General features: G+C 35.0%; 1 protein-coding gene across 1 annotated transcript; it reads right to left on the minus strand.

The window, feature by feature from the left end:
* Positions 1 to 8,411: 8,411 nt before the first annotated feature.
* LOC150094498 (serpin SMSB4-like) lies at positions 8,412 to 17,432 on the minus strand. Its single transcript, XM_090412042.1, has 2 exons — positions 17,227 to 17,432; positions 8,412 to 9,902 (listed from the first exon to the last, which is right to left on the minus strand). Exon 2 carries the CDS (start codon positions 9,885 to 9,887, stop codon positions 8,622 to 8,624), a length of 1,266 nt encoding a protein of 421 aa, XP_090268168.1. The 5' UTR covers positions 9,888 to 9,902; positions 17,227 to 17,432; the 3' UTR covers positions 8,412 to 8,621.
* Between the last annotated feature and the right edge of the window lie 4,930 nt (positions 17,433 to 22,362).

The following is a 22,362-nucleotide window of genomic DNA, read 5'->3' on the forward strand; positions in this document are numbered from 1 at the left end:
TAAGCATATGATACACTGCCCAACCAAGCAGTGTCCTAATGACTTGTAACGTGCAATCACAAGCACAAACGAAAAGCGAGTCTGGCTGCGATTGGTCGCTCGTGATAATTCCGACACTGCGTTAGGTGGCAGTGTATTTGTTTCGTAATCTAAAGCGTTAATCGAACAATCCCAATTATTAACTATTCAATCACTGTCGAAACATAAGGTGTAACCCTTAACATGTTGTATTGCATTTATATAATGTAAGCATTGTTGTTATTTATAAACACAAACAAAATTTAAATTTTTCATTTTTTTCCTTGGGGGTGCTGCAGTGTCGCAGTGCTTATGTACGGGCCACCACTGCAATGTTCTGTCCTTAGTTGCTTTGGCCATAATCGCAACAAACATAATTTTGCCACTACATATGGTCCAATTGAAATCACTTTGCATGTTATAATATAATATAGATCCTAAACACCAAATTTCATTAAATTCCTTTTAGTACTGAGTTATTGCTACCAGTTCAAACAGGCCTGGTTTGGCTTGCATTTAGGGTGTCCACTCTCCAACCAATAAGCTGCAGGTTCGAATTTCATTGTGGACATAGATGTATGTATGTTTGCGTTTTGGTGGGAGATGCATTTCATTGGGCAGTGTGAGACCATCACCTCACTTATGGAGACCTGCAGTGGCTTGAAAAATTTCCATGTTTGGTCTCTAGCATAGTTTCCCCAGACCAGGTAAAAAATAACACAGAAAAGAAATATAAAATTAATAAAAATTGAAAGAAAAAATTTCCCTATCCCACTCATTGATGTATAGATGTACTTCAGGTTTTATAAAAGTCTTTTGTGGAAACAACAAGCAAATGTTTTGCAAATGAAAATAATCACGATTTCATTCAGAATAAAAACATTTTTGGGTGAACAAATTGTATTAAATTCTATCTAATCAGTACAGAGTTATTTCTGTATTTAACTTAATATTATATTTTGCTCCTACAAATGGCTTCAGCTAAAACAAAAATTAAGATAGCTTGACAAATTTTGGGAGGATTCCAGATATCTATTTTGATAAGTCAATCAAGAGCCAGGAATAACTTGCATACGGATAGATATATTTAAAAATATATAAGATTGTAATGTTATTGAATTGAAATAGCTTTTTGGTGTGTGTGGGGGGGGGGGGGAGTGAATACCACTTAGCAGATACTTTTTTGGAAAGTGTTTTTTTCTTTTATGACAACAAATGTGTGGAGGTATGAATGGAACAGAAAGTGAGTAGAATTAATAAAAGTGGAATGAATATAAGTCCCTGACTACCAGAGACTTCCTGGGAGTCAGGGACTCATCAAGGGAGGCCCATATCAACCACACAACTGTCATACCTTTTCTTGAATTCATTTACACTACCTGTGCTCACTAATTCTAAAGGCGGTCCGTTCCAATTATGCACTGCTCTATGAGAGAGAAATCTAGCTCTCACCCCTTTCTTGACTGCATTTATTTGCATAGTTGATAGTACCAGTCTTGAACTCTGCTGATGTTGAGTTGGGATGTGTTCTGGGAGTTGTTTCAGTAGCTGACTTTGCATGGTTCACCCTAGTTCCATGATGAAAACACCAGGGGCCTTGTTTCCCCAGCCAGCATGAAATTCTGTCATGTTATACCATCATTTTACATTGTGGTTTAAGCCAATAAGAATACAGTTTGTCAGCTAAATCCCAAATTGCTAGCCCATCCTCTTTTCAGTATCCTGGTAGATACTGAAAAATGTCCAATTTCACCATGAGAAGGTGAGATTAGATCAGAAGTCCTGGTCAGTCTCTGTATTCCTTGGCTACGTGGAGTTCTCCTCCCAGTTATACAGCTTTGACTCTTAAGCACCTTGCATGCATTTCCAGTCTATTCAAATCATTCTGCAAGTCCTACCTATCTTTGCATCATCAACAAACAGCTGTATGTTACCTGTCAAATCCCACTGTCATTAATGCAAAGGTTGAATAACAATGGACCAAGGAATGATCTATGTGGTACACCATTAGTTACCTTAAATCTTGTAGACATGTCCCCATGTACCACTTTTTGATATTGGACAGTTAGCCATCCTCTTATCCAAGCCTATATCCTGTTACTCATGCAAAAGTTGTCCTATCAAAAGCCTCAGCAACATCCAAACTATCATTGTGTATATACATACACTGCTCAAAACAATTAGCAGATATTCTTGTTATTCTTGTTAAAATTTTTTCATGCTAAAATGTATAATTTGTTAAATTTGTAATAAATATCGATTATTTAAACAATATCTCATCAATTACACCCTATCCATAAGTAAGAAATACTTATTCATGTATAAAGTATTACTCAATAGTTATAATTATTTGCAAAAATTTATAATTATCTGACAGAAATTAAAATATCCCCTAATTGTTTTGAGCAGTATAGAATGTGAGCAGTTGCTCAGAAACGCCTTTCCTTAGTAAACCTTAGTGAGCCCTTGCTGTTCATTGCAAAGTATAAATTCACTGTCAACCCATTTCTGTATGTGAGCTCTTATGAACTTTTTCAAAATCTGTAGTACCACTCCATAGATATTGATAGGTTGATATTACTACAGATCAGTCTTTACACCACTCAGTACAATGGAAACTTCCCTGTACTGAGATCCAATTTATATAGCCATTTCAGCTGAACACACTTTTAGCATCTGTGCTGATAGTCCCTGTTGTTGAATTCTTATTCAGTTTATGCACCAATTCTAATGCCTTATACACCTGAGTTTCTTCATCCATAGAATAGTTAGAATTGAGCTCAGTGCAGCACACACACTAGCTCTTAGCAAAATGGGTGCTTATTAATTGAACAATTAGTAGGATTGAAACTATCAAAACAGTGATGTTTAATTAAGCAAAATGTCCATCTGACCACACCTAACTTAACCTTGTATCCTTTGCCACTACAATGGCACAGAGTGAGATGACCTCCAGAATTATTCTTCCTTTCCATGACATGTCACTTACACTGAGCAAGTTGCAGAAATCATTTACACTAGCATGAAGCCTGTGTCCCTCATTCCACATATCAAGCCCTGCAACAGAAGATGTATGAAAGCATTTGAATTGTATATATATATATATATATATATATATATATATATATATATATATATAAACAGATTATTACAGGCGGCTTGCATCAAAAACTCTAACTTCATACTCAGCCTATGCTGAAGCATGCAACAAATATAAAACTATCAGCAACCTGATCTCAGATGTTGTTCTCCAGCTAATACCTGTCCTTTATCATCTCTTCAATCTTCTGTAGTCAGCACTTGTTCCTATTAACACATGGAAACAAGCACATATCAAACCCATTCCAAAAAAAAGGAAGATATAACCTTCATTACCCCCATTTTCTCCAAAATAATGGAGAAGGTTATCAATAGTCAACTTTGTCATTACCTAGAAACTAATCAGTTAATCAGTGACCAGCAGTATGGATTCCACCAAACCAGATCCAGGTGGACACATTTCATGGAAAGCTGGGGGAAATGTGCACTGTTAGCATCATTGTCTGCTTTTCAAATTCCCATTCTTAGAATACTGTTCACACATTTGGGGTGGTGCACCTAAAAACTCCCTGAAAATTCTTGATGCTCCAGAGGATAGCAATTCAGATCATAGATGACTTCATGACTTCCCTCACAGGCTCAGTTCGATCCTTAACTCACTGATGTAAGTACCTGTAAAAGAGACAGCTCTGAGTCTCTTCTACATGTACCTCCATTGCCATTGAATAGGCAAAAAGCATTCCTCCACTTGCTGTTGGGCCTGTTAAAACAACAGCAGCAGCCATCCAACATTGCTTTTTAGTACCACTGCAAACACATCGAACTTGCTTTTCCTCATTTATTCCATCTACCTCTGTCTTAGGGAACAGCCTTCCCCATAATAAGTTGCCCAACAACTTCAATCTCCAGCTCTTCAAGAAAAATATCAATCGATTTTTTCTTTCTCAGTCCTTATCTGCACCTCACACATGGCACTGATGTACTATAGATAGCTTCCCGTACCTCTGATGTGTGGGATTTACAAAATAAAAAAAATGGAACAAAAGCCATTCATGGAGAAATCAATCCAGAGCACTTGTACCAAGTAAGAAAAGTGAAACAAGAATCAAAATTATATATCGAACGTGAACAAAACTAGAAATAAAAATATGTAAAACGACAGCAACAGTTGCATAACATTGAAGCAAAATGAACTTGACACTTTTTATTTCAGTTTAGTTCTCTCCTTGGCTATTTATGGTCTAAGATGACTGAGGAACGATGTAAAAGGAAATTATATTGTTTTAATTTTATACCAAGGGAATATAATTCATATACATTCCTTAACAAGAAGATAATTTATTGTCTGTTATAATTTACTTGATAACCAAGTGAAAAAACTTAGCAAATATTTATTTTAGTTGTACAATTAATTACAGTAAAGAATTATACGAGATTATTATTGTGAACTGATTGTACAGTTAGTATTGTGGTATATTAAGGGTCAGATAATTCAGCAAAATACCAGTCCCCCCCCCTCCAAAAAAACCCCGCTTCCAATAAGTTCATTTTACCATATAAAGACCAGTGGGATTAGAACACCACTGACCATTAGTTGAACATCGGAGACGCAATCTGCTCAGCTCCAACCGGGTAATAAGCAATGATTGATCTTCAACCATTGTTTAAGATCAATCTTAAACCTCGTGAGAAGTACCTTAATAAAACCTCGACACCTTGCGGTGTCGAGGATTTATTAATCAACGGACCTCAAACCGTTCACAGGATAAGGTGGTCAGGCCTATACCCCGGTGTATCCTATGTCCTGTAGTGTTGAGTTCTCAAGGTCGGTTTGCCTGCTTTGCGGGATGAAAAACCCCAGGATAAACGGAGGGAAAAAACCCCACAGTCCATGCCCAAGACCGGCTACCTTGGGTATGGCTGAGGAAGATCCTTCAGCTTCTCACGTCACCGACGGGAATCGAACCTAGGACACTCCTTCCCCAGGCATATGGTTGCATAAAGCACAGCCATTAGGCTAACCGCGCTGACAAAAAAAAAAAAAAAAAAAAAAAAAAAAAAAAAGAAGAAGAAGAAGATATCATTTGATAATGATTTTTTTTTTTTTTTTTTTGGCCTGTTCCAGCCTTAGAAGTCATCGTTGAATCGTTTAAGATGACGTCCTGGTTTTCTTTTTCCTAATGGCTTGTACTTAAGGCTTGTTTTGGTATTCATTCTTTGAACGTGTTCCATCCATTTATGTTTATATTTTTTAATTTTTTTTCTATTACTGGTTCTTGGTTTAATTCTTTCATAATTTCTTCATTTCTTTTGTGATCAAATAGGGTATACTTTGCAGTTTTTCTCATAAACTTCATTTCTGCTGTTGTTAATTTATGTTTGTCTTTTTGTTTTATTGTCCAGATTTCGCTTCCATACATTAGTAGGGCTGGTAGGGCTAATGTATTGTATACTTTTAGTCTGGTTTGTTTTTGAACTAGGTTTGGTTTAAATATAGAGTTAATTACACCTGTTATTTTTAAATATTTTGCAATTTTTACGTTTATATCTTTTTCATTTTCATATGTGATCATACATCGTAGGTAGTCAAATGAATTCACCTGTTCTAAGATCTTGTTATCTATTACTATTTTTGTTCTTGTCCTTTAAAGGCCATAGTTTTCGATTTTTCTGTTGATATTATCATACCATAATCTTTGGATATCTCATTTAGATCTAAAATAGCTTTCTGTAAGTTATCTTCAGAATTTGTAATTATTATTTGATCGTCGGCAAAGAGGAGTGTGTGTTTAATTTTACTGTAGGAGAAAGTTTAATTCCTTGATGTAAATTTTTATTCCATTTTATTATTATTTCATTTAAGTAGATATTAAAAAGTTGCTGAGAGGGGACATCCCTGTCGGACCCCTTGGTTTATCTCTCTCGTATATGATAGCTCGTGATTTAATCTTATTTGTATTTGATTATTTTCGTATATACTTGTGATAGCTTTTAGGATATTATTTAGTATTTGTCTTTCTTTTAATATGTTTCTTTTAACTTTGCCAAATGCTATTTCAAAGTCAATAAATGCAATATGTGTTTCTAAATTGTATTCTCTTCTTTTCTCTATTAATAATTTTTGGCAAAAGGCCGGGTCTATACATGATCGTCCTTTTCTAAATCCATTCTGTACCTCTAAAATAAAGTTTTCGGAATATTTCATTAGTTTGCTATTTAAGATTCTGCTATATATTTTGTAACAGAAATTTAGTATACTGATAACTCTATAGTTTTTAGGGTCATCTCTATTACCTTTTTTAAAGATAGGAATCACAATTGCTTTTTTCCATTCTATTGGGGGATACCAGTTGAGTAAATTTTATTTAAAAATAATAAGAGTCTTTCTTTGAATCTTGTTCCTGCGTATTTATATAGTTCTGAACCTAGCTTATCTTCTCCAGGTGATTTTCCATATCTTGTTTCTTTCAGGCGGATTTCTAATTCTTCTTTGGTTATTTCCTTTTCATTTTCGTTAATTGTTTGGCAGTTGTCTTTTTTAAAATATTTGTCTGTCCACAGTTCTGTGTAGTAATTTTGAAATTCTTCTAATTTCAGTTCAGTGTTTAATTTTATGTTTTCTTTGGTATCTGCACATTTAAGTGTTTCAAAATCTTATATACATTGGGTCTTATTTTATATAAATCATGTTCAAAATTAGAAACAAATTTGTTCCATGATTCTCTGTCTTTTTCTGACTTCTCTTTTAACTATGGCTCTTATTCTTTTATATTCTATTTCATCTTCTAATCTTTTACTGCTTAACCATTTGTGATAAGGCTTCTTTTTTCTTTTTGATTATTTCTTTGCTTGTATCATCCCAGATCTTCAGTTTTTTCCTTTTATTGAATTTTTTGGTCTTTCCTAAACTTTCATTTGCTGCTGCATTTAGTATCGTTTTTATATTAAGCCATTCTATTTCTATTTCTTCATTTTGTTTTATTTTATCTAGATATTGGTTAATTCTTCTAATTAAACTAGACTATTGAATGACACATGGTACATTGTGTCATTCAATAGTCTAGTTTTATAAACAAACGTTTCAATTTTTCTTTCTGTTCTTGTTACTTGTAGCCATTTAGGTGGTAATCTTAATTTTATTTTAACAAGGAAGTGGTCACTGCTTATTTCATATCCTCTGTGAACTCTAGCATCTAGTGAAAATTTTGATGTCTTTTCATTTAATATGAAGTAATCTAATATTGATTTCCATCCTCTTACTGCCCAAGTATATTTATGCGTGTCTTTATACTTACTAATAATCTTAAAGTTGGGCTGAAGACGAGATGCCGCCTTAGATTAGTTTTCAGAGTTTGCGATATATATAAAAATAAACAAAATTTAAAATTTAAAAATACTTATGCATCCCTAATAGCTATTTGATGTACAAGAAAGCCTGTACATTTTCTGCTATTATTTTAAGTGGAACGAGAGAATGCAAAACATACCAAATGAAAGAAAGTTATTAAAGTAACATTTGCAATGATATTTTATCACATGTTCAAAGTTGGGGTTCCTCAGCTCTGCACCATTTCAGCACGTCATTGTATATTTATGAGTGATTCACACTATGCTTATTACTTCAGTTTTACTGCTCTGTTTACAAAAGTTTGCACATTTTGGTTTGATGTAATTGTTTTTGTTTAGAATAGTAGACACCAATAAGCACAGTATTTCTTCAAAAATATATATATTATAAATAATAATAGATATCGCACGGCTGCAGTAGGGCACTCAGGGTTTAATCTGGGGAGTTGAGTTGACGATTTGAGAATACACACTACGCATCGCATACGACCAATGACTGAGCATGTACAATGATCGCTAATTCATAAGTAGTATAGAAATATAAGACACGATGCAACATAAATTTAAAAAAAATGAATTTTAATTAGGAAAAGATTTTTGGAAAAATTTCTAGTGTTTTTTCCCCCTTTTCTTGGGGGGGGATCATTGGCCCCTTGGGTGCGCCACTGCACGGCTATACTATGTTGCTTATAATGGAGGTAGAGAAATCATACGGAAATTGCTCTAGGCGTACATGTACGCCTAGAGCAATGCTGTTCATATATAATCATTCCGTTTCCCTCTACAAAAATAAACGTGAATGTCGATCAGAGAGTCAGATGATGTGAATAATAAAGAATATGGTGTTATTGTTTGTACAAAGATGAAAAGTCATTTTAAAATGTATGAAAGTAGATCCATTTGTGGGATCATTTGTACTTTTGTAGATATTTCGTTGTGCTTCTAAATCTTACATATTGAGTGTTAAATGACGTGTGATGATTCATTAATTCCATTAAAACTTTTTAACAATAAATATATTTTGTATATATATATATAATTACAGCATTTCTTTCAAGCATAAAACACGTCATTTGAGAGATACGCTTTTCCTCATATATATATGTATATATATGAGGTATTTTTATATGAATATGCACAACCTCAATTGTGTTCTGCAGGAGGTAGATCCAGGTACTCGGTTTAGTCGACGTTATTGTAAGAATCAGTCAATGCTTTCATGTAGATGTATATTCAGGATGAAGTACAGTACCCATAAAGAGTATATGGTTGGAAAAGCTGTCTCTGATCAAGAAAATGAATCCTCTGTCAACAATGAATGATGCAGGCCAAAGAGGCCGAGCTGTGCGAGAAGCTAATATTCCAGTTGCAGCAGCAGCTTCAGTTCCTTCCTCATTAACATCAATATATGCTTTGTGGCGAACTGCATCAACTGTAATGTCTCTCTGTCCAGTGAAACCTGACAAATCTACATTCTGAGGATCAAAGAGATTTCGCATCCCCATTTTTTCAAGTACGCCTTCCAGTTCAAATTCGTCTTCCATGTGGAACTTGGGAACTGCTACGAGGACTTCACGTGGATACATATCAAGAATCAAGTCCTTCAAACGTTCCAAAGTTAGAAGACGGCTTACGACATTCACGCCAATGAATCGGTTCTGGGGAAGAAGAATTATCATGCTTAGATCATTACCAGAGTAAGGTAGTTCAAGAGCAGTACATTGAAGTTCCTCACTGAATCCATACAGAAACCGTCCTCTCATGGACATCATGTCGACTTGAATGTCTTGTCTTGTAGGTAGTGTGAAACGACGTTTCCTAGTGTCCTTAGGATCAAACTGTTGAAGCCACGATTCTTTGAAATATACAGCATTGGCAATTACCATTTTGGTAAGAGCGTTGATACTTCCTGATGGAAACAGATCCTGGATCTTTTGCTCTGTCTGATCTTCAATCCACTTATTAATAACATCACGGGTATTCTCAGGATCGCTTTGGAAGTCTATATTCTCAACATCTCCATTGAGATATTCTCTTATGCAGTCCCGAAACGGAAGATTCTGTTGAAAGTAGATTCTGTTAGCAAGCCTGTAACTCTTCTCGCCTTCTTTTCGGCTTTGGCGATCACGATTCCAGGAATACAGGTTCTTGTAAGCTTCCAACACTTCTGCCTTATTACTGTCTCCTAATCCTAGAATAACTTGCATCTCTTTCTCTGTTCTTCCTTGTGCGCCAATATATGTGATCACAAGAGCTGACCATATGCTAAAGGGGCTGAAGAATAACCCCGTTGAGTCACTTTTCTGTTCTTGATTTAGAGCACGTAGCATCTCTATTCCAAAGTTCATCGAGCCATCTACAAGTGTTCTTACAGCGTCTCCAACAGCATTTTCTTCAATGTGAGTATCGTTTCTGGTGAGGCATTGAGCACCAACACGAATCGAGCACACCATTAGAAGTAGAAACACGACTTGTTCCTTCATGTTTCGAAATGTTACCTGGAAATATAAAAAAAAAAAATGTTAAATTCAAATACCATTCTTATCACAATATATTTTAATATTCGCTTAAATGCAGTATTTAATAATAGTTAATCAATTACTGGAGTGTGAATGCGCTTCATTTTCTACATTCCTTTTTTGGGCATGTCAAACTGTTCATTCTTTTTACAATACAGGTCTATAATTTTTCTACATTAAAATTATGTTGCTGCTTTTTTTTTCCCGAGTTGGTTTCGTTTTAAGTAACCTGCCTTGAGGTGTGATACACACAGTAGTGTAATAAATCGACCTATGGAATAAATAGGAAATGGAATGGAAGAAAACGGAAACACAGCGAAATGGAAGGAAATACTCGTATACAATTGCAACAGTGACCATTCAGAAAAGTAAAATGTGCTTCTTATTTGAGGTCAATAATCTGCATTACCAGATGTAAAAAAAGTGATCACATATGATCGTCATTAGCGCCCTAAGTAAAACGATATAAAAAATCAAAAGCTGGAGAACGTCGGTTGAAAAGGTAGAGTGAAATAGGTAGTATTACAATTGATTATAATGAATTTGTTCTAAATTTAAAGTTTAAGATTGTTTCATTGTGAATTCATAATTAGCATAACTGAAAATAAAACTCTCGTGTTATTGCCACTAGTCGCAGTAAAGAAAATGGAATGTGTAATTGCAATATTTCATTCTTTGTGTGATATTCCCAGTTTTCCTGTTAATGAAATTCACTATGTTAAAAATATTTTGACACCTTACGTACCATGCAAATTTCGGATCCTACTACATGCAAATATTCAGGGAGTGTCTGGTAATAAAAAGTAAGATGTGCTGCATGTTTTGCCTTATACTCGATGTCAAGATGCCACTTTCAGTTGAACTGACAGACCAACATGAAATGGTAGTCGGGTGTCACATCAGTGGTTTTTCTGTCCGTGACATTACCCTTCTCAGTATACCGAAAACTATTGTTGCTTATGTCATTCGTAGATGGAAAGTTGATGGTGCTACCACAGCAGAAAAACGCCCTGGAAGACCACCGATACTCACCTGGAAAATGCTGTAGGGACATCTGTCAGCACTAGAACTGGCCACCGAGAGGTGCATGCCTTAGATTACCATGGCAGAGCTGTTATGAACAAGCCACACACCATCCCCCTCAACGTCAAACAACGTTTTGATTGGCGTCGTCCTTCACACCATTCCTGGACTGTAGATTATTGGAAAAGGGTTCTGTGTAGCGACGAATCACGCTTCCATATGTTTCACTCTGGTTGACGTGTTTGGATCTGGGGAATTGTTCCTAATCATTCCAACTATCAAGCTTGGTGGAGGCTCGGTAATGGTATCGGGGTGTTTCAGTTGGATGGGGCTTAGTCCATTGGTGGATGCACCCAAAATCATGATGTTTGATGATGTTGGCAACTGAACAACTTCATGCTTCCGACGCTGTGTAAGTACTTCGGCAGTGACACTTGCACATTTCAGCATAATAATGCTCCAGGCCATATTGCAATGAGTGTCCAGATCTCAACCTCATCGAACATTTAGAGACGAATTAGAATGCCTAATTCGCTCCACACCACAGAATCGGCAGTGGGGTAAGCTTTGCGCGAGGAATGAAAGAATATTCTGCTACGACGTACCAGAAATTGCTTGAAAGCATGCCCCGAAGGGTAGTTGCTGTCATTCGGGGCAAAGGCAGTCCCACTCGAAATATAATTAAAACGCTTTTTTTTTTTTTTTTTTTTTTTTTACCACAACTAGGTGATAAAAAAAAAACACTAGAGGTGTCCAAATACTTTTGTTAGCATAGTGTATTTATGGCTACATGTCCATCTCGATTGAAATCATATACATCAAAACGAATCGTACATCCACTAACCATAACCTACAGCGACCTAATTTTATTTCGGATCCCTCAATTCAATTTGAATCCAAAGAAATTTGAATATGTGTGTTATTATTATTATTATGTTGTGAATGTGAATCTCACCTACGAATGTTTGCTGTTTACATGATTACTATCAGTTAGCTAAGGGTTAGAAAATCCCGAAACCTTGCTATAGAGAACAAATTAGAACTTTTTCAGGTCATTTTCAGGCCTCCAGTAAATAGGATAGTGGTCTTACACTAGGTAATGTTACTGTTGTTGGTGTTATTTGAGCAAATACGGCTCTGAGGGATCAGTATATTATGTCTCTTGAGTGTGTGTGTGTGTGTGTGTGTGTGTGTGTGTGTGTGTGTGTGTGTGTGTGTGTGTGTGTGTGTGTGTGTGTGTGTGTGTGTGTGTGTGTGTGTGTGTGTGTGTGTGTGTGTGTGTGTGTGTGTGTGTTTCTGACTGGTTTACTTGTTCTTGGGAAAGAAATATCCTAACCTTACATTACTCATCTTCTGTTGAAAAAGTTTTATAAAGGTTCTTCACGTACTAGACGGAGTTCGAAACCAAGATCTTTCCAATCAAAGAGCATCGTCGATACTGGCTGGTGGTTTGTTTTTTTCCGACAGAAAACTGGAAGTTCAAGCGGGGGGGATCAAGACTAGCAAACTAAGCTTTGGTGAAAATGCTACAGAGGACTAATAGTCTAAACATATTTTAGAATGGAATTTTAAAAAAAAATGCGCGTACCCATTGGCCTGTGCTCACTATACACGTGTAAAAAATACTATTTGTTGAAATCTACACAAGTCTCTAAAGTGAATTTGCGAACACTGTGATTGAACTCTTCGCAGAAATTTTGGAGTCCCGTTTTGTTTATTTGTTATTGTCACATATTTGGTTGTGAGGTTATTCTGTATCCTTGAGCTTAGAACTTGTTCTACGGTGCATAAGTTTGCTAATCTGGTATCTTCGGTTTGGGCAGAATTTTCGCTGTCCATTCAAAGTTGGCAAACGAACAATCACAGTGTCCCCCCTCCCCCTCCACACACCTGTTTGGGAAGGAAAAAACGGAATTAATTTCAAAGAAAAATCAGGAACTTAGATGAGGTCAGTTAGTGAATAAATTATTTTTTATGCGACCTACCAACCCAAAGGTTGGGAATATAAATAGCACATTAGTACGGTTCTGGGCTAAGAGATTTTTTTTTTTTTTAATTTTATTCATTATTTATGTTACACAATCCAGAAACTTTGCTTTGGAGACCAAATATGGACTTTTCAACTTCATCCCTCTAATAAGCGGGACGGTTGGCTCACATCGCGAGATGAATTTCATCTCCCAGCTTTAGAGACATTCACATATATCCATGACTACTGCGAGATTCATACTCATCCGGCTGGACAACGAGTACGTTTACTACTACCAACTAGCCCGAGAATGTGCTGTCCACGGCGCTAGACCGCCCAAAGAAAGAGCATCGTAAGTTTTATTCTAGTTACCAACTAGAGGCACTTTTATTAAGTTTTTTTTCAACCGTTTCCAGAGGTCGTCGATCTCTGGTATGGGCAAGCGGGTTATTTCTTCGAAACTCGGATTTTTCGTCCCGTAAACTTAAGAAAATCGACCCATACAACCCACATTATTTTTAAACAGTAAACATAGTGTTAGGATTAGGGACCACGAGATGGCGACACTTCCCAGTAGCCTCTCTTCACCAGATGCTATATATAATTAGGGATAGTCTTTGACCAGATATCTGTGATTGGCTACCAGTGGAGACTGAACTTTTCCTCAGTCTCCAAAACTTAGTGCTAAAACGGCCTCACCTGCTCCCTATACGGGAATAAAAGGTGTTAGTTGATTAATTGCGAGATTCATACTCATACGGCTGGACAACTGACCATTTAAAACTATGTACAGGTAACCCTAGTATAACGCGGATGTTAGGTTCCCCAGAAATGCCGCATTATATAAATCGCGTTATGCGAGTCTCAGATCACATAACTCGTTTTTTTTTAAAATTATATAAACAACAATGACATCCAACAAACAAAATAATTTTATTCAATTCAGGTAAGTTAAGAAAACATAAACTATGAAACAAATACATAGTATAAAAGTATAAAATTACAAATTGTACTTAAACTTCATTGCACATAATGCATCAATGTTTTAGGCAAAATAAAATAGTGCATATTTTAAACTTTCATAGCACGAGGATTTGAGGATTGGTTAATAAACACTGGTTTTGTCATGTAATCTGATGCGTTACTACAAAACAGTAGAGTAATTCTATCTTTGGAAACTTTGAATCCAGGAGCTGATCTTTCATTTTTCGAAATATAGGTGTGTTTTTGCACTTTTTTCCAATCTAACCCGGATTTATCCGCATTGAACACCTGGTCTGCACTATAAATGTTTATAAACTTTGAGAGTTTTTTTTGTTTAATAAGATTTTTATCCATAGGAATTTTCTTTTGAGGCGCAATCTTCTATCGAAATCATTAGAGATTTCTTCATTAGAATATGGCGTACACGAGCAAAGGGCTTTGCACTTATCGTTGACCCAGCAATAAACACTTTCTCGGATTTTATGTTCATTTTGTTTGATTGTTCGAACTGTTGATTCATTTAAATTCCAAGTCCCTGCAAAAACTCCTGGTTTTTCTCCATTTTTCAACCGATTCAAGATTTTGAATATTTTTCTTCGAGAGAAATTAATTTTGTTTTCAATGTTGGTTTTTCCCTTTCGTTGCAGTTTGTGGCCATTACTATAAAAATAATTTTTTACACAAAAAAGCAAGCATTACATATTGTATGTAACTCACCAGAAAATAAAGGGCTCAGCTTGAGATGAACACGCTTATGATTTTTAATGCACTCTCCTGGCAGAAACGAGGACAATTTTCAACAATAAACGTTTTATACGGTAAACAATTGAGGCACATGCGTGCTAAAGGGTATTTCCCCTAATATAAATTCGCTACTTATAATTACATGCGGGATACAGGCAGACACAAATTTAACGAAGATAAAATTTGATTTTTAAGTCGCGCGGTGAAAACCATATGAAAACATAAAGGGTCACTACAATTTGTAGACCGTGTTTTTATCAGAACTGTGTTGTATAAGTATCGCATTCAAAAAGGGTTACTACCATTTTAGACCGCGTTGTCTAAGTACCGCGTTATACGAGAGTTACCTGTATTTAGAAATTTATGTACATTTAATCATACAAATACAACATTTATTTTACAAATGATATTCTATCTTTTTCAATTTACCTACTTGAATACAAATTCTACCCAACAGTTCTTCTTTATGAACTGGTCAATAACATCGTCATAAAAAGTTGGTTGTAACTTAATTTTCCCAAGCAACACACACATACTTGTAAAGGCTGGCTGAAGCTCACTGGCTAGAGCTACTTTGACTGCGTAGGGCCCGTGTTTAAGCAACAGGGTGAGATGACGTGGAGGGAGCAGAAATGGCTATGCGCGCGCATGAAATCACAGTGCTGAAGCGAGGACCTGGATGCTCCCACAACCGAGCAAGCCAAGGTAGCTTGACGCCTTCGATAAAGCTCAATTATTACCGCGAAAGCTTAAGACGTCTTCTGTCTACAAAAATAAAAGCCTAAATGGAATGCTTATAAATGCATTTATTAACAAATAAACATTACTTCTTTCTCAATTAATGAGCTTGCGCAGCAAGCATGGAGAATTCGCCACTGGAGATTTTTATTTAATAAGGTCAAAGCACCTTATGGTAGCTTGTTTTGGTAAAATATTTATAAGCTCTGTATTATTTAAACCTAGGTATTTCTAAGCCTGGCTCCCACTGATGAGACCTCAATAAAGGTCGAAACCGGTCTGGGTAGTGGCCCTTGTCTTTAATGCATAACATCATACATCTCCTCAAGGAGATGTGCTTTGCATTAAGGGAAAATATTAAGAATAATGATCAGAGCTTATTCCACTTTTACCACGAGTTGCCTAAGACTTGCACTACTTGCAGGCGCAAACTTGACTTACTTGGGAAATGGATTAAAACCAGGTTTATAATTAAAATAGCTTGGTATTTCTATCATATATATAACGACATGCTTTTTTTTCCTATATATATATATATATATATATATATATATCAATATATATTGACCTAATTCATCTTGGGAGAGTGCATGTATTGAATGTGTATGAATGAATGAAGGGCATCATAAATATCTATGTCCATAGGGAGAGTCGAGTGTAGGTGTAGCATTATTTATAAATTCATCTGTGGTAATGACGTCTTCGAAGAAAAGACTTCATTTTCGAAGAAAAGAAAACATATTCGCAAGACGAACCTGCAAAGTATAACTTACTTTAAAAATAAAATAATATAATATTGCCACCTCTGAAACTATAAAGTAGTTTGAGGCTTACGTGTCTGGGAGACATGATTCGCTAATTTATGGAAGAGGACACGCGAATCAAATCTAAAATTTAAAAAATAGCAAGAACATTTTATTACTTGCTTATAATTCTCGAGTAATTTTAACTGCTGTCATAAGAGTCAAGAGCAACACCAACTTCTATAGACCATTAAAGATACAAAATCTGTGTGAGGCATTCTTGGTCGTGCGAAGAGTGCAGCGAGAGCATTAGAGTACAGTACAATAAATGTTCTTTCAAAAAGTTCCTGTTCCTGCTGACGATTACAGCTTCCTGTATCGGATAGATTCGATCGTTTTTTGTTTGTTTGAAGTTTATTTCGAAAGATCTTACATTTTAAAATAGTTACGAAATTGAAGAAGCCAGACCTTAAGAATTTGATGTTCGATAAGGGGATAATGCGAAGCAGTCATTCGCTCATAATGAACTTGTCAATAGCTTATTACAACTTCATGTTTTCCTACGACCAATCGCACTGCTGTAAGTATGAAAACATTTTTGTATTGCTTTTCATGGCTTCTGTAGGTCAATATCAGGTCTGTTAAAAACAAACATGATTGTAAAATCGGCAGCAAAATATAAGCAAATAAAAAAATAGGACTTGAAAAAAAAAAAAAAAACGTGTTTTCTTCGATAAATCAGCGAACAAGCAAGTTATGGTTTTAAGAAAGTCTCCGAAAAATGTAATTCACCAAATGATTTTGGTTATTAAAGAATTTTGTGCAGTAGGAAAGTATGTTAATTGTAAAAGTGTGAATTTCAAAATTCCATAATTAACATACTGTTGAAAACAACTTTTTTGAGTATTTCAAAATTCAAAAAGTTAAATTTCCTTGCTAACTGCATTATTAATCGCAGTAAGAAATTTTCACGCTTCAAACTTATAATTAGTGGTACAAAATAATAGGCCTAGTTATTTCATTACGGCACGCTAGTAGTATATAAATGTAAAAGTACATGAAACTTCAATTTATCTTCAAAATAAAAAAAAGTAACACTTACTGAATTGCGATCAGTCTTGAAGGTGTTCAATGGGACGATGAGATTCTCTTATGAGAAAGCTGGGTGCATAGGGATATTTATGCAGCTAAAATCTCTGGGGACGAGGAAATCACTTCTCCTGAATCCGGTTCATCATGAATGAAAGGTGAGGAAACCCCGCTATCTCTCTCACTATACACACATTGCCGACGTCATTCCGATTTCCAGAGGGCAACCACGCCTTCCAACCGGTAATGGATGGCGGAAACACGCTTTTCGACGTTGTATGCTTACTCGGGTATCACGTGTTCTTTAAAATACTAGTTGGCTTTCGTTGCTTCAGATCGACACCACGAGATAAGAAGGCGGTGCTACAATGGCCTTCGAGTGATGATTAGCCAAAGTCTGACGTTGTGCCAGAAATACGGTATGCGTCAGCCATGTCACGTATTAAAAAAATAAATAAATACACTGCATCAAACATGATTGGATGTAAATAATAAAGATAACAGTGACCGCATCCGATTTTTTGGAAAGCTTTCCAAGAAACACAAGCACTTAACATATGACGGATGAGACAATTTCTTAATCTGAATGAACACATGTAAAGCAATGGGATTTGCCAGTCATATCTCCGTTTGAGTAATATGCTTCAAAAGTACAAACACAACACAGCTTTCTTTCAGGTAACAGAAAAATTATGTCATTGGTTGAACCCAGTTTAAAATTTTCCATCTTTAGCGAATTTCTAAAGAAATTAGTTTCAAGCTAATAAACTTGATTTCCAAACGGCCACTTCTGAAAAATTCTCAAAGAAAACCCACAGTTCTTGTAGAAAACAGAAGGGTGGGTATATAACAGAATGAAAGTAGATAAGAATTTTAATATAGATTTATTCCTGTACGAACATCTATTGCTTATCAGTTCCTTGTGTCATCAATTGGAAAATATTTCACTGGCATGTTGCAATATGCCAGTCCAGTTTCTCTATTCGGTTAGTTAATTTGGAAACATGTTACACCCATAGCACACAATGCAGATAGGATTAGCCACCATATTATAAGCAGTATTGGATTTCTAAGAAGCTAAGTTACTTGGCCAGGACAGGCCAATGAGCCTAGCATGCAAGGAAAGATTTTGAAAATATGTTAACGGTAATAACGTTTAACATTTTATCAGACTTTGCGTAACAGTATCTAAAATCAAAAATATTAACACATACAGTTTTATGTATACTCTCTCTCTCTCTCTCTCTCTCTCTCTCTCTCTCTCTCTCTCTCTCTTTTTTCTTTCGATTTTAAATGCAACTCCTGTATGCCTTTGAAACTAAAAGTTTTGAAATCACTCTAAGAGCTTACGAAATTACAACCTTTCGGGGCATGAGTTGCCAAAATATTGTACTTAAGAAATACTACTACTGTCCAAGACTCTGTGTGGTTTAGGGGATGGGGGAACTATCCTGGTTTACCTGGAACTTGCTCGAAAGTCCCGCATTCCATGAACAAGGTATTAGATTATATATATATATATATATATATATATATATATATATATATATATATATATATATATATATATATATATATATATATATATATATATATATATATATATATATATATATATATATATATATATATATATATATATATATATATGGACAATTTCTTAATCTGATATATATATATATATATAAACTTAAATGAATTTTGTAAACTAGGAACTGCAATAAAGTATTAATTTCTGGTTCAAGGCACTTGTATTACTGACAGGCCCTCTCGAAACAGTTGAAGGGGCCCAGAGCAACACAAATGAAGGCCCACATACCATATTGGCTAAGTATTTAAACATTATTAATCAATCTAACAAACTGTTAAATAAAATGTTTCATCCTCCTACCTTGACAAATATAATTTCATAATGACAAAAAAATAAAAAAAAAATGTGTAAAGTGTAAAAACCATTGGTAGAATATCAAAGATGACTGAATTTAATTATTATTGTTCATGTCTGTGTATTCCGTTGATGTGCCGGCAATATTTGGATGAGTAATAAAATAAAAATATACATTCATAAATTATTATATATGTATTCCATGAAATTTATTTTCCCATAAGGTTGATTCTGAATACAGTATTTCATTTTTATCTCTTATTTAATATATTTATTTTTCGTGTTTGTGATATGCTAGACCCTGTAAATCGCGGGCCCGAAGAAGAGCCCCTGTTTCCTGGGTCCAAGAGTGACACTAGTTTCTGATTTCAGTTAGTGATCAGTATGAATGCAGGAGCGACTCATTCATTTATTTTAAGTTCCACAGTTTCGCAGACAGATTCAGTGAGTCACGATCACACCTTCGTAATTGTACTCAAATCGTTCTTCATTAGAATGTAACGGACTGCAATTATTATCGATAAAAATTTAAACTATATATATCTTTTAACTAAAAAAAATATACCTTTTATTTAGTTAAATAATAGATATATGCTAAAAGAAACGTTAAGGGAAATAACTGCGGGTTCTTCTTCCTCTAATAATAATATATCATTATTATTATTATTATTATTATTGAATGATAAATATTTCCCATAATATCAAGCTGCAGTCCGCGTGCACACATTCCCCACACGGATGTATCAGGGAACACAATAAAATAATATTCCGGATTGTGAATTTCTAAAGGTGGCCATCCTAGCGTATATCAGCTTTTATTAAAAATACGCTAGGATGAATACCTGCGCATTCAAAGCTAATAAGTCGTATAAGAGATGAAGCAGAAATCCGGAACTAGTATAGTATTCATAGAATTTTGATCTTCTGTTTTTTCCCAGGTATCTGATAAGAATCGGCAGTTCAAAATAGTAGCCGGTACAGTGAAATACAACACTCAAATTTCCATTTACAGAGATCTTCATTATTATTATGATGTGACACCTCCAGGGACTCATCGAAGGAGAATGTGCCAACACCATCGAACGATTGGCCCCCTTCTAACCGCGCTCAAACCTGCTTAACTTTTTTGCGAGTCATTAGTAGCAGAGACTCTACCAATCGACCAACCTTCGCTACGGTAACCATACGTCCTTTATTTAAAATTGGACAGTCTTTATTTATTAAAGGACAGAGCATACTGCTCTGTCCTTTAGGTTTATTTATTTATTTTTTCTAAATTGGCCATTTTGTGAAATGAAATAGTAAATTGAATATTGACGCGCAGCACAATGCCCATAGAAACATGAAACTGCCATTTCGGCGCGACATATATGGCTGCGTCGTTGATGTGCGTGTGTGTACATATTCTACTTGACTGTGTGTAGTGTAGAAGTGTGGTAGGAGTGAGTGGACGTCTGGTATCTCCCTGGATCTAATGCCCCCACCGAACGAGTATTTTCATTAGTGAACAATATGTGTACAAATGAAAAAAACCCAATTAAAAATCGAAACATTGAAAGCATGCATTTATATCAAATGCAACTTTGACATGAATTGTATACAGTTTTATGAATATTTAAAATACAAACCTGATTTATTACAAAAAAAAAGAAAAAAGTTCATTCTTGTGAAAAGTATCAAAATTAATTTTTTAAGTAATAATATGATTGTTTAAAATGCTATGTATATGCTTATATTTTATAATAAATGTTATAAAGTTTTTTAGTTTTCGTGAAACAAATAACCCAACCTGCTTTTTATTATTATTATCATTATTAAACAATTTCTGATTTGTCCTTTATTTTCTCCAAAAAATATGGTCACGGTAATTATCTTCCCTGAAAATGAAACTTCAACCCGCGTGCTCGCTTCTTAGGTCGTCTGTATCGCTGTATTGGATTGCTTTAGTATTAAATGAGCATTCTTGCCCTCTTAAGGTTACTGTTTGGTCTCTAGTAAGAGCCAGCCAGTTCGAAACAGCTGACGGGCCAGTGAAAAAATTATCAAAACTAATAAAAGACGACTATACGGACGGCTGAGCAGCCTTCTTGTTTTTTAAGTAGTGCAAGCTAAGGCAACTCCCTGCTGAGAATTGTGTTCTTATAAGCTCTCTGGTTAATTTTCGAAAACATTTACAGTTTCGATGGAGCTTTGATATCCCTTATTTCTAACAATAATTAGTTTTCGCAACTGTCTCAGGATCAGGTGACCGAAATGGTTGCTTGAGATTCCACTTTCATACCTTGAAAGACTTCACAATGTTAAAGTACCTCCAGTTGACTTGTGTCGTTTTTTTTTTTTAATTTTCGGCTTCGAGCGCTGAATGAATATTATCCACATGCATTGTTCTGAAGTGAATAATTAACAACATATCTTCATAATATTATTATTACCAGCAAACCACACATAGCATGTTACTATCACCTATCTTTTATATGTAACAAGACGAAAGAAACAAAGCACGTATATTTTGAATAATGCAAAGAGTTGCAGTTATTTATAGTGATTTTATTGCAAATTATGTAATATATCGTAACTAAATGCTCATGAAATTTTAAGTGCAGTTATTTATTTTGTTATTTTGCAGTTATTTATAGTGATTTATTGCAAATTATGTAATATATCGTAACTAAATGCTCATGAAATTTTAAGTGCAATTTGATTTTCAGTGATTGAACAAAATTTGATGGGCTGATGAGGAAAAAAATAGAGAAGGGCATAAAAAAATTCAAGAGACTTCTCGCCTAGGGTGCCGTTTGGTCTAGAACCGTTTCATTTCCGAACACTAACAATAGAGACGGTTGCATGAAATTTACTTTGGTCCCCGACTCCAAAAATTTGAAATCATTGTCTTGAGCGGGATGGATTTGGATAAAAATATTACATAATAAAAATAAATAAATAATACAACACAGCAAATAATTATAATTACTTGATAATGATAATACGATATTTTTAAAATATTCATTAATGAATATAATTTGACCCCAAGAATAAAGCAAAAAACAATGTAGTATTGCTAAATTTCCCTCGAAAAATCTCTTTTTTATTACAGATAATCTTTATCGCGAGGAAATTTATAAACCGTGTTCATATTTATATTTTTTGTGTAGTGTAGTACCTTGTTTTTAATTATTTTATTATTATTATTATTACTTGACACCTGCAAGGAGTCCAAAGATTCATCGAGGGAGGGCACTTACTCTACAATTCTGTTTCCATCAC

Source organism: Typopeltis vanoorti, chromosome 22 (genome assembly GCF_054136105.1).
Source record: "Typopeltis vanoorti isolate ZY-2024b chromosome 22, IOZ_Tvanoo_1.0, whole genome shotgun sequence".
In the NCBI taxonomy this organism is placed as follows: Eukaryota; Metazoa; Arthropoda; class Arachnida; order Uropygi; family Thelyphonidae; genus Typopeltis; species Typopeltis vanoorti.